The 13,389-nt window shown below is 56.1% G+C and overlaps 1 protein-coding gene across 27 annotated transcripts in view; it reads right to left on the bottom strand.

Moving 5' to 3' along the window:
• Nucleotides 1–13,389, bottom strand: part of DLGAP2 (DLG associated protein 2) — a 1,020,080-nt gene that overhangs the window by 139,731 nt on the left and 866,960 nt on the right. For all 27 annotated transcript variants that reach the window (XM_024345426.3, XM_024345427.3, XM_063816097.1 and 24 more), the window contains one exon: nucleotides 2,101–2,312. In XM_024345426.3, the coding sequence (XP_024201194.1) occupies nucleotides 2,101–2,312 (212 nt within the window). The remainder of the gene's footprint in view (nucleotides 1–2,100; nucleotides 2,313–13,389) is intronic.

The following is a 13,389-nucleotide window of genomic DNA, read 5'->3' as shown; positions in this document are numbered from 1 at the left end:
CAGAGTGGATTTGTGTTTAGAACAGGAGTAACGTAGGCAGCACATCTCACCCATTTTCCTCACATCTGATCAGATTTGAGGCCATGGAATGCTTTCTGGTCAGGTGTTAAGGGCTGTTGGTGAGTGAACTCCCAGAGGGTTTCCCACTTGGGCAGGGAAGGGTCTGGCCAGTGTTTAGGTGATGCTGTCAGGGGGCCTCAGGCTCACATCCTTCCGCTGGTTTTTTGAAGAGTTTCAACTACATTGGGTGATAGTGTGAGTTTTGCCATTGTAAAGTTCTGAGAGTGTCCTTTGAACATTGTTAGTACTGGAGCCTCGTACAGGACTCTGGGCCAGTCCCTGATGTGAAGAAAGGAATGAGACACCGTCTCTGCCACTGAAGAATGAGGTGATAATGATCCTGGGGGACCCGTGGCAGTGATGGTGAATGAGTGGAAGAAGGAACCTGTCAACAGGAAAACGCCGTTCGTAATTCTTAAAACACTTAGTCCCTGCCCATGGTCTAAAAAAGGCTTTGGTTTTTTCATGTTTTGCTTTCAAACGTATAGAATTATGAAACGAATCACATTTAAAGTGGGAAGTTAACCAATGGCTGTTTACCTGGGGGTCCAAAACCCCAGGACTGAGGCTGGCCTTGGAGCCCTGGACCCACGAAGCGTAGCTTCTGCATGTGTGTGCTTTTCCCCAGAAGACGTTTCAGATAACTCATAATTCTCCTAATGTCTTTAAGTGTCCCAAATAAAAGGTGGGTGAGAGCTGACATCCAGTCCAATCCTTCACTTTCCTGCTGGAGCAGATGGGTCAGACAACTTGGCTCTGCTCCCAGCTCTGTCCAGCTCCCCAACCCCTTCCTGGTAATCATGTTTCCTGGTTATTTCTTGGCTTACAAACACCTGCTCCCCATTTCCTTCCAACAAGTCTAAGAGCTTCCCCAGGGCAACACTTTGGCTTTGTTCTCAGCCACTCGTCCCACAAGCTGGCACTGACCACCCTCTGTGGAGGGAGAGGAGATGGATGGGCCTCGGCTGGGCAGACATGCGGCCCGGTCTCAGGGCATGACTTGTCTGGCATTCCTACACCATAGCTCCTGAATTTAGTTGAACTAGGCAACAATGATAGAGTTCGGATTTGTGAAGTTCTAATTTGTAAGATTTGGTTTCAATTTAAAATTTCACTTTTTCATCTTGTAAGCCAACAGCGATGAATAACTAGATGTATTGGAAGAGGTTATATGGTCACTGGCTCATCACTGGGTGCACCCGGCGTGGATAGAGACAATACAGGGAGGGCCCTGTGGCCCAGGGCTCCCTGTCTGATGTGTGGGTCATAATTAATAACTCTTATGTGGCACTGGCCAAGGCTGAGAAGCAGTTCTGCCCTGGCTATCCACTTGCCCAGGACCTCACAGCCGGCCGCGGAAGGCAGGGGTAGCTTCCAGGCAGTTCTTGGCATTACCACCCAAACTAACTTGTGGGACTCAAGATACACAGCAGCGTGGCTGTTGACAGTAACAGTCATATTTTCATGGTTCATAGGAATTGCTGATTTCCCAAAGAGTTTTATCTGTCTATATTTTCAAAATTAAATTTATAAATAATAAATTTTGGGCAAATATGTAAAGTGTAGGGTATTATATTTACAAAGCTAGTCCATTTCCTCCCTCCTCTACAAAAAAATGTGTTGCCTAGAAATGCACTTACAAAGTTATAGTCAACAATAAAATTCCCTGTTAATGAGTTTTACTCACAAAGACATTCAAACACACACCCATACGCACACATTCATACAAACAGAGACATGTGCTTGTCCTGAGGATAATCTGAATGATCAGAAAGATACGATGGCTCATGTTGGCTTTATAATTTGACAAGGAAGTTGCCCAAGCACACTTCCTTAATTATTATGTAATTGATAAATAACAAAAGCTCTGGTTGTTCTTTAAAAAAATACTCGAAAATTGACAGCCATGGGTCTAATATTTTCAGCTTGGGAATTTAGTTTAAATGGATGGCACTCAGCTCACGGTGAAGTGGTTTTGGAGAGGGAGCTCGCAGACAGTGGGAAAGTGCTTGGAGTGGGAAGGCAGCTGGTCTCACTTACGTCTGGTGCTCTCCAAGCGGTCTCTGTCCGATGGACTTCAGCAGCGGCTCCGGTAGGATTGCCGACTTTGGTGATGTCTTGGGGCTGGAGTCTGACTCTCCGCTCTCCTCGTCCCCCATGGCTTTAATGTAACTCCCACTTCTCATTCTCCTGCAGGGAATCTCCTCATCTTTGCCACCGGTGGGGTACCCTCCCCACTCATCCTGAGGTACCTGGGAGCAGACAGACATGAAACACGCGTTAACTTTATCACTGAGAACAGCAGCATCAGCTCCTTTTTGGAAACAAATCCTCTACAATTCCATAAAGATACACCTCTTTACAGTCATTTATCAGTTAAAGTCAGATGCATAAAAATGCATACCCTAAAAGGAAATGAATATAAAAATGTTGGTTTTTCTTCATTATAAGTGATAGGTAAACACTATGGATAAAGTGAGAACATGTGAGAAAAGTAAGAGAAGAAGGGACACTTGCAATCTCAGCAGCTGGGACAAAGCACTGGCTAAAATTTAGTTTTATTTCCCTCTGGTATAAGAGGAAATTGAAAGTTGAGAAACTGAACAGAGAAGAAAAGGAAAAAAAAAAAAGAAAACAAGGGAGAAAATGCCTATCTTACTGTATACTTATATCTTAATTGCAAGCAAATAAAAGAGGACGGTTTTAACTCTAGAAGCCAAGTTCTATCATACATGAAAATTCTCAGTACTCAGAGTTGCAAAAGGATCTTGCCCAGCCACATCACATGCCACCTGACATATCACCAAGCACCTGTGCATGGAATATGTCTGCCTGTTACAGAACTCAGCACCCGCTCATGTTATATATCTGGGTGGTACAGAGCTGACCACCTGGGCTTGTTATATGTCTGCCTGGTACAGAGCTGAGCAACTGTGCATGTTATGTGTCTGCCTGGTGCAGACTTGAGCAACCATGAATGTTATATATCTGTGTGGTATAGAACTCAGCACCCGTGTGTATTATATATCGGCATGGTACCAAACTGAGCAACTGTGCATGTTATACATCTGCCTGGCACAGAGGTGAGCACCTATGCCTGTTATATATCTGCCAGGCACAGAACTGGGCCCATGTACTTGCTATATATCTGCCTTGCACAGAGCTGAGAGCCCATACATATAACCCCCCTGTGCTGTGTATCTGACTGTTCGAGAACTGAACCCACGTGCATTTTATATCTCACCCATAACGGCCCCACAGGCTGCCTGCTGTGTGTTTGTGTTAAGTGTCTCTCTGAGGGGAGGGTAAACCATGAAGACGACAGTGCGGGCCAGTATTCTGTTTCCATCCACCATCTGTGAAACTGGAAACCCAACATGGCCCTGAGCAAAAAGTCATGGAACTAGAACACAATGGTTTGCACTGCGGGAGCTGCTCCCTGCAGGTCAGGACCTGGTTTCTTTTCCCCACGGTTCATTAGCTTTGAACAGCTCCCCAGAGGCTCTGGGTAAAGTTCACTCCATAGGTCAAATTCACGTTTACAAAGGCAAAAGAACACAGCATGCAGTCGCTGAGTGTAGAGAACTCCAAAGCTTTCCACAGCAACTAGCTCATCACCCACAGTCTGTAGTCAAGGAACTAACGTAGCATGTTTTTCATGTAGGAGAAGAGAATCTCCCCAAATGCTGTTTACAGAGAAAGAAAATAAAAAATGTCCATATTTAAAAAGTCTTCAGACAGGGTATTTTTTTCCCTTGCTGTAAAATACTTAGATACTGAGGTATATTCCTTGTATCATGGTAAAAGGAACCTGCTATCTTTCCAGTGTCCATATTGCCTGTGAGCCGATCGATAGCACTACCAGCAGGGATCTGCGTGGCTGGTGGTGAAGGCAGGTCTTTTGGCTGAAGGCCCCTGTATTCATTCGTAAATGCCACGCCGCACCAGCGCTCCGGCAGATCTGACATCTTCCACATTGCAGCCCAGGACAGGAGCCAAGGAAGAGGGAAAGGCATGCTCATTTCTGTCACTCACATATCCTGGAATTCCAGCCTGGACGAGCAGGAGCTCCCCTTACCATGGACCCCGTGTGGCAAGGAGTCCTCAACACCACACAGTCCCGCAGCAACGAGGCGCAGACACCCGAACCACACACAGTCCCACAGTAACAAGGCGCAGACACCCGAACACCACACAGTCCCGCAGTAACAAGGCGCGGACACCCGAACACCACACAGTCCCACAGTAATAAGGCGCGGACACCCGAACAACACACAGTCCCCCAGTAACAAGGAGCAGACACCCGAACCACACACAGTCCCGCAGTAACAAGGCGCGGACACCTGAACACCACACAGCCCCGCAGTAACAAGGCGCGGACACCCGAACACCACACAGTCCCGCAGCAAAAAGGCGCGGACCCCCGAACACCACACAGTCCCCCAGTAACAAGATGCGGACACCCAAACCACACACAGTCCCACAGTAACAAGGCGCGGACACCAGAACACCACACAGTCCCACAGTAACAAGGCGCAGACACCCGAACACCACACAGTCCCGCAGGAACAAGGCGCGGACCCCCGAACACCACACAGTCCCCCAGTAACAAGATGCGGACACCCGAACACCACACAGTCCCACAGTAATAAGGCGCGGACACCCGAACACCACACAGTCCCCCAGTAACAAGGAGCAGACACCCGAACCACACACAGTCCCACAGTAACAAGGCGCGGACACCCGAACACCACACAGCCCCGCAGTAACAAGGCGCGGACACCCGAACACCACACAGTCCCCCAGTAACAAGGCGCGGACACCCGAACACCACACAGTCCCGTAGCAACAAGGCGCACACACCAGAACACCACACAGTCCCGCAGCAACAAGGCGCGGACACCAGAACACCACACAGTCCCGCAGCAACAAGGCGCGGACCCCCGAACACCACACAGTCCCCCAGTAACAAGATGCGGACACCCAAACCACACACAGTCCCACAGTAACAAGGCGCGGACACCAGAACACCACACAGTCCCACAGTAACAAGGCGCAGACACCCGAACACCACACAGTCCCGCAGGAACAAGGCGCGGACCCCCGAACACCACACAGTCCCCCAGTAACAAGATGCGGACACCCGAACACCACACAGTCCCACAGTAATAAGGCGCGGACACCCGAACACCACACAGTCCCCCAGTAACAAGGAGCAGACACCCGAACCACACACAGTCCCACAGTAACAAGGCGCGGACACCCGAACACCACACAGCCCCGCAGTAACAAGGCGCGGACACCCGAACACCACACAGTCCCCCAGTAACAAGGCGCGGACACCCGAACACCACACAGTCCCGTAGCAACAAGGCGCACACACCAGAACACCACACAGTCCCGCAGCAACAAGGCGCGGACACCAGAACACCACACAGTCCCCCAGCAACAAGGCGCGGACACCCGAACCACACACAGTCCCGCAGCAACAAGGCGCGGACACCCGAACACCACACAGTCCTGCAGCAACAAGGCGCGGACACCCGAACACCACACGGTCCCGCAGTAACAAGGCGCAGACACCCGAACACCACACAGTCTCCCAGTAACAAGGCGCGGACACCAGAACACCACACAGTCCCGCAGGAACAAGGCGTGGACACCAGAACACCACACAGTCCCCTAGTAACAAGGCGCGGACACCCGAACAGCACACAGTCCCGCAGCAACAAGGCGCGGACACCAGAACACCACACAGTCCCGCAGTAACAAGGCGCGGACACCCGAACACCACACAGTCTCCCAGTAACAAGGCGCGGACACCAGAACACCACACAGTCCCCCAGTAACAAGGCGCGGACACCCGAACACCACACAGTCGCGCAGGAACAAGGCGCACACACCAGAACACCACACAGTCCCCCAGTAACAAGGCGCGGACACCCGAACACCACACAGTCCCGCAGCAACAAGGCGCGGACACCCGAACAGCACACAGTCCCGCAGCAACAAGGCGCGGACACCAGAACACCACACAGTCCCGCAGTAACAAGGCGCAGACACCCGAACACCACACAGTCTCCCAGTAACAAGGCGCGGACACCAGAACACCACACAGTCCCCCAGTAACAAGGCGCGGACACCCGAACACCACACAGTCGCGCAGGAACAAGGCGCACACACCAGAACACCACACAGTCCCCCAGTAACAAGGCGCGGACACCCGAACACCACACAGTCCCGCAGCAACAAGGCGCAGACACCCGAACCACACACAGTCCCACAGTAACAAGGCGCGGACACCAGAACACCACATAGTCAGGCAGTAACAAGGCGCGGACACCCGAACACCACACAGTCCCGTAGCAACAAGGCGCAGACACCCGAACCACACACAGTCCCACAGTAACAAGGCGCGGACACCAGAACACCACACAGTCCCGCAGCAACAAGGCGCAGACACCCGAACACCACACAGTCCCGCAGCAACAAGGCGCAGACACCAGAACACCACATAGTCCCGCAGTAACAAGGCGCGGACACCCGAACACCACACAGTCCCTCAGCAACAAGGCGCGGACACCCGAACACCACACAGTCCCTCAGCAACAAGGCGCAGACACCCGAACCACACACAGTCCCACAGTAACAAGGCGCGGACACCCGAACACCACACAGTCCCGCAGCAACAAGGCGCAGACACCCGAACACCACACAGTCCCCCAGCAACAAGGCGCAGACACCAGAACCACACACAGTCCCACAGTAACAAGGCGTGGACACCAGAACACCACACAGTCCCGCAGCAACAAGGCGCGGTCACCAGAACGCCAGAGAGTCCCCCAGTAACAAGGCGCGGACACCCGAACACCACACAGTCCCCCAGTAACAAGGCGCGGACACCCGAACACCACAGAGTCCCGCAGTCACAAGGCGCGGTCACCAGAACACCACACAGTCGCCTAGTAACAAGGCGCGGACACCCGAACACCACACAGTCCCGCAGTAACAAGGCGCAGACACCCGAACACCACAGAGTCCCGCAGTAATAAGGCGCGGTCACCAGAACACCACACAGTCCCCTAGTAACAAGGCGCGGACACCCGAACACCACAGAGTCCCGCAGTAACAAGGCGCGGACACCCGAACACCACACAGTCCCGCAGTAACAAGGCGCAGACACCCGAACACCACACAGTCCCACAGTAACAAGGCGTGGACACCCGAACAGCACACAGTCCCACAGTAACAAGGCGCGGACACCAGAACACCACACAGTCCCCTAGTAACAAGGCGCGGACACCCGAACAGCACACAGTCCCGCAGCAACAAGGCGTGGTCACCCGAACACCACACGGTCCCCTAGTAACAAGGCGCGGACACCCGAACACCACACAGTCCCGCAGCAACAAGGCGCAGACACCCGAACACCACACAGTCCCGCAGCAACAAGGCGCAGACACCCGAACACCACACAGTCCCGCAGCAACAAGGCGCAGACACCCGAACCATACACAGTACCACAATAACAAGGCGCGGACACCCGAACACCACACAGTCCCGCAGCAACAAGGCGCAGACACCCGAACCACACACAGTCCCACAGTAACAAGGCGCGGACACCCGAACACCACACAGTCCCGCAGCAACAAGGCGCACACACCCGAACCACACACAGTCCCACAGTAACAAGGCGCGGACACCCGAACACCACACAGCCCCGCAGTAACAAGGCGCGGACACCCGAACACCACACAGCCCCGCAGTAACAAGGCGCGGACACCCGAACACCACACAGTCCCGCAGCAACAAGGCGCGGACCCCTGAACACCACAGTCCCGCAGGAACAAGGCGCGGACACCCGAACAACACACAGTCCCGCAGCAACAAGGCGCGGACACCCGAACCACACACAGTCCCACAGTAACAAGGCGCGGACACCCGAACACCACACAGTCCCCCAGCAACAAGGCGCACACACCCGAACCACACACAGTCCCACAGTAACAAGGCACGGACACCCGAACACCACACAGCCCCGCAGTAACAAGGCGCAGACACCCGAACACCACACAGTCCCGCAGCAACAAGGCGCACACACCCGAACCACACACAGTCCCACAGTAACAAGGCGCGGACACCCGAACACCACACAGCCCCGCAGTAACAAGGCGCGGACACCCGAACACCACACAGTCCCGCAGCAACAAGGCGCGGACACCCGAACACCACACAGTCCCGCAGCAACAAGGCGCGGACACCCGAACACCACACAGTCCCGCAGCAACAAGGCGCAGACACCCGAACACCACACAGTCCCGCAGCAACAAGGCGCAGACACCAGAACCACACACAGTCCCACAGCAACAAGGCGCGGACACCCGAACACCACACAGTCCCGCAGCAACAAGGCGCACACACCCGAACCACACACAGTACCGCAGTAACAAGGCGCGGACACCCGAACACCACACAGCCCCGCAGTAAGAAGGCGCGGACACCCGAACACCACACAGTCCCGCAGCAACAAGGCGCACACACCCGAACACCACACAGTCCCGCAGGAACAAGGCGTGGACACCCGAACAACACACAGTCCCGCAGCAACAAGGCGCGGACACCCGAACCACACACAGTCCCACAGTAACAAGGCGCGGACACCCGAACAGCACACAGTCCCGCAGCAACAAGGCGTGGTCACCAGAACACCACACGGTCCCCTAGTAACAAGGCGCAGACACCCGAACACCACACAGTCCCGCAGTAACAAGGCGCGGACACCAGAACACCACACAGTCCCCCAGTAACAAGGCGCGGACACCCGAACACCACACAGTCCTGCAGTAACAAGGCGCGGACACCAGAACACCACACAGTCCCCCAGTAACAAGGCGCGGACACCCGAACACCACACAGTCTCCCAGTAACAAGGCGCGGACACCAGAACACCACACAGTCCCCCAGTAACAAGGCGCGGACACCCGAACACCACACAGTCGCGCAGGAACAAGGCGCACACACCAGAATACCACACAGTCCCGCAGCAACAAGGCACGGACACTAGAACACCACATAGTCAGGCAGTAACAAGGCGCGGACACCCGAACACCACACAGTCCCACAGTAACAAGGCGCGGACACCAGAACACCACACAGTCCCACAGCAACAAGGCGCAGACACCCGAACACCACACAGTCCCGCAGCAACAAGGCGCAGACACCAGAACACCACACAGTCCCGCAGTAACAAGGCGCAGACACCAGAACACCACATAGTCCCGCAGTAACAAGGCGCGGACACCCGAACACCACACAGTCCCGCAGCAACAAGGCGCGGACACCCGAACCACACACAGTCCCACAGTAACAAGGCGCGGACACCAGAACACCACACAGTCCCACAGCAACAAGGCGCAGACACCCGAACACCACACAGTCCCGCAGCAACAAGGCACGGACACTAGAACACCACATAGTCAGGCAGTAACAAGGCGCGGACACCCGAACACCACACAGTCCCACAGTAACAAGGCGCGGACACCAGAACACCACACAGTCCCACAGCAACAAGGCGCAGACACCCGAACACCACACAGTCCCGCAGCAACAAGGCGCAGACACCAGAACACCACACAGTCCCGCAGTAACAAGGCGCAGACACCCGAACACCACAGAGTCCCGCAGTCACAAGGCGCGGTCACCAGAACACCACACAGTCCCCTAGTAACAAGGCGCGGACACCCGAACACCACACAGTCCCGCAGTAACAAGGCGCAGACACCCGAACACCACAGAGTCCCGCAGTAATAAGGCGCGGTCACCAGAACACCACACAGTCCCCTAGTAACAAGGCGCGGACACCCGAACACCACACAGTCCCCTAGTAACAAGGCGCGGACACCAGAACACCACACAGTCCCCTAGTAACAAGGCGCGGACACCCGAACACCACACAGTCCCCTAGTAACAAGGCGCGGTCACCAGAACACCACACAGTCCCCTAGTAACAAGGCGCGGACACCCGAACACCACACAGTCCCCTAGTAACAAGGCGCGGACACCAGAACACCACACAGTCCCGCAGCAACAAGGCGTGGTCACCAGAACACCACACAGTCCCCTAGTAACAAGGCGCGGACATCCGAACACCACACAGTCCCGCAGCAACAAGGCGCATACACCCGAACACCACACAGTCCCGCAGCAACAAGGCGCGGACACCCGAACACCACACAGTCCCGCAGCAACAAGGCGCAGACACCCGAACACCACACAGTCCCGCAGCAACAAGGCGCAGACACCTGAACCACACACAGTACCACAGTAACAAGGCGCGGACACCCGAACACCATACAGTCCCGCAGCAACAAGGCGCAGACACCCGAACCACACACAGTCCCACAGTAACAAGGCGCGGACACCCGAACACCACACAGTCCCGCAGCAACAAGGCGCACACACCCGAACACCACACAGCCCCGCAGTAACAAGGCGCGGACACCTGAACACCACACAGTCCCACAGGAACAAGGCGCGGACACCCGAACAACACACAGTCCCGCAGCAACAAGGCGCGGACACCCGAACCACACACAGTCCCACAGTAACAAGGCGCGGACACCCGAACACCACACAGTCCCCCAGCAACAAGGCGCACACACCCGAACCACACACAGTCCCACAGTAACAAGGCGCGGACACCCGAACACCACACAGCCCCGCAGTAACAAGGCGCGGACCCCCGAACACCACACAGTCCCGCAGCAACAAGGCGCACACACCTGAACCACACACAGTCCCACAGTAACAAGGCGCGGACACCCGAACACCACACAGCCCCGCAGTAACAAGGCGCAGACACCCGAACACCACACAGCCCCGCAGTAACAAGGCGCAGACACCAGAACACCACATAGTCCCGCAGTAACAAGGCGCGGACACCCGAACACCACACAGTCCCGCAGCAACAAGGCGCGGACACCCGAACCACACACAGTCCCCTAGTAACAAGGCGCGGACACCCGAACAGCACACAGTCCCGCAGCAACAAGGCGTGGTCACCCGAACACCACACGGTCCCCTAGTAACAAGGCGCGGACACCCGAACACCACACAGTCCCGCAGCAACAAGGCGCAGACACCCGAACACCACACAGTCCCGCAGCAACAAGGCGCAGACACCCGAACACCACACAGTCCCGCAGCAACAAGGCGCAGACACCCGAACCATACACAGTACCACAATAACAAGGCGCGGACACCCGAACACCACACAGTCCCGCAGCAACAAGGCGCAGACACCCGAACCACACACAGTCCCACAGTAACAAGGCGCGGACACCCGAACACCACACAGTCCCGCAGCAACAAGGCGCACACACCCGAACCACACACAGTCCCACAGTAACAAGGCGCGGACACCCGAACACCACACAGCCCCGCAGTAACAAGGCGCGGACACCCGAACACCACACAGCCCCGCAGTAACAAGGCGCGGACACCCGAACACCACACAGTCCCGCAGCAACAAGGCGCGGACCCCTGAACACCACAGTCCCGCAGGAACAAGGCGCGGACACCCGAACAACACACAGTCCCGCAGCAACAAGGCGCGGACACCCGAACCACACACAGTCCCACAGTAACAAGGCGCGGACACCCGAACACCACACAGTCCCCCAGCAACAAGGCGCACACACCCGAACCACACACAGTCCCACAGTAACAAGGCACGGACACCCGAACACCACACAGCCCCGCAGTAACAAGGCGCAGACACCCGAACACCACACAGTCCCGCAGCAACAAGGCGCACACACCCGAACCACACACAGTCCCACAGTAACAAGGCGCGGACACCCGAACACCACACAGCCCCGCAGTAACAAGGCGCGGACACCCGAACACCACACAGTCCCGCAGCAACAAGGCGCGGACACCCGAACACCACACAGTCCCGCAGCAACAAGGCGCGGACACCCGAACACCACACAGTCCCGCAGCAACAAGGCGCAGACACCCGAACACCACACAGTCCCGCAGCAACAAGGCGCAGACACCAGAACCACACACAGTCCCACAGCAACAAGGCGCGGACACCCGAACACCACACAGTCCCGCAGCAACAAGGCGCACACACCCGAACCACACACAGTACCGCAGTAACAAGGCGCGGACACCCGAACACCACACAGCCCCGCAGTAAGAAGGCGCGGACACCCGAACACCACACAGTCCCGCAGCAACAAGGCGCACACACCCGAACACCACACAGTCCCGCAGGAACAAGGCGCGGACACCCGAACAACACACAGTCCCGCAGCAACAAGGCGCGGACACCCGAACCACACACAGTCCCACAGTAACAAGGCGCGGACACCCGAACAGCACACAGTCCCGCAGCAACAAGGCGTGGTCACCAGAACACCACACGGTCCCCTAGTAACAAGGCGCAGACACCCGAACACCACACAGTCCCGCAGTAACAAGGCGCGGACACCAGAACACCACACAGTCCCCCAGTAACAAGGCGCGGACACCCGAACACCACACAGTCCTGCAGTAACAAGGCGCGGACACCAGAACACCACACAGTCCCCCAGTAACAAGGCGCGGACACCCGAACACCACACAGTCTCCCAGTAACAAGGCGCGGACACCAGAACACCACACAGTCCCCCAGTAACAAGGCGCGGACACCCGAACACCACACAGTCGCGCAGGAACAAGGCGCACACACCAGAATACCACACAGTCCCGCAGCAACAAGGCACGGACACTAGAACACCACATAGTCAGGCAGTAACAAGGCGCGGACACCCGAACACCACACAGTCCCACAGTAACAAGGCGCGGACACCAGAACACCACACAGTCCCACAGCAACAAGGCGCAGACACCCGAACACCACACAGTCCCGCAGCAACAAGGCGCAGACACCAGAACACCACACAGTCCCGCAGTAACAAGGCGCAGACACCAGAACACCACATAGTCCCGCAGTAACAAGGCGCGGACACCCGAACACCACACAGTCCCGCAGCAACAAGGCGCGGACACCCGAACCACACACAGTCCCACAGTAACAAGGCGCGGACACCAGAACACCACACAGTCCCACAGCAACAAGGCGCAGACACCCGAACACCACACAGTCCCGCAGCAACAAGGCACGGACACTAGAACACCACATAGTCAGGCAGTAACAAGGCGCGGACACCCGAACACCACACAGTCCCACAGTAACAAGGCGCGGACACCAGAACACCACACAGTCCCACAGCAACAAGGCGCAGACACCCGAACACCACACAGTCCCGCAGCAACAAG

Source organism: Pan troglodytes, chromosome 7 (genome assembly GCF_028858775.2).
Source record: "Pan troglodytes isolate AG18354 chromosome 7, NHGRI_mPanTro3-v2.0_pri, whole genome shotgun sequence".
NCBI lineage: Eukaryota > Metazoa > Chordata > Mammalia > Primates > Hominidae > Pan > Pan troglodytes.
The sequence above is the reverse complement of the archived record's forward strand: the minus strand, read 5'-3'. Positions and strand labels throughout refer to the sequence as shown.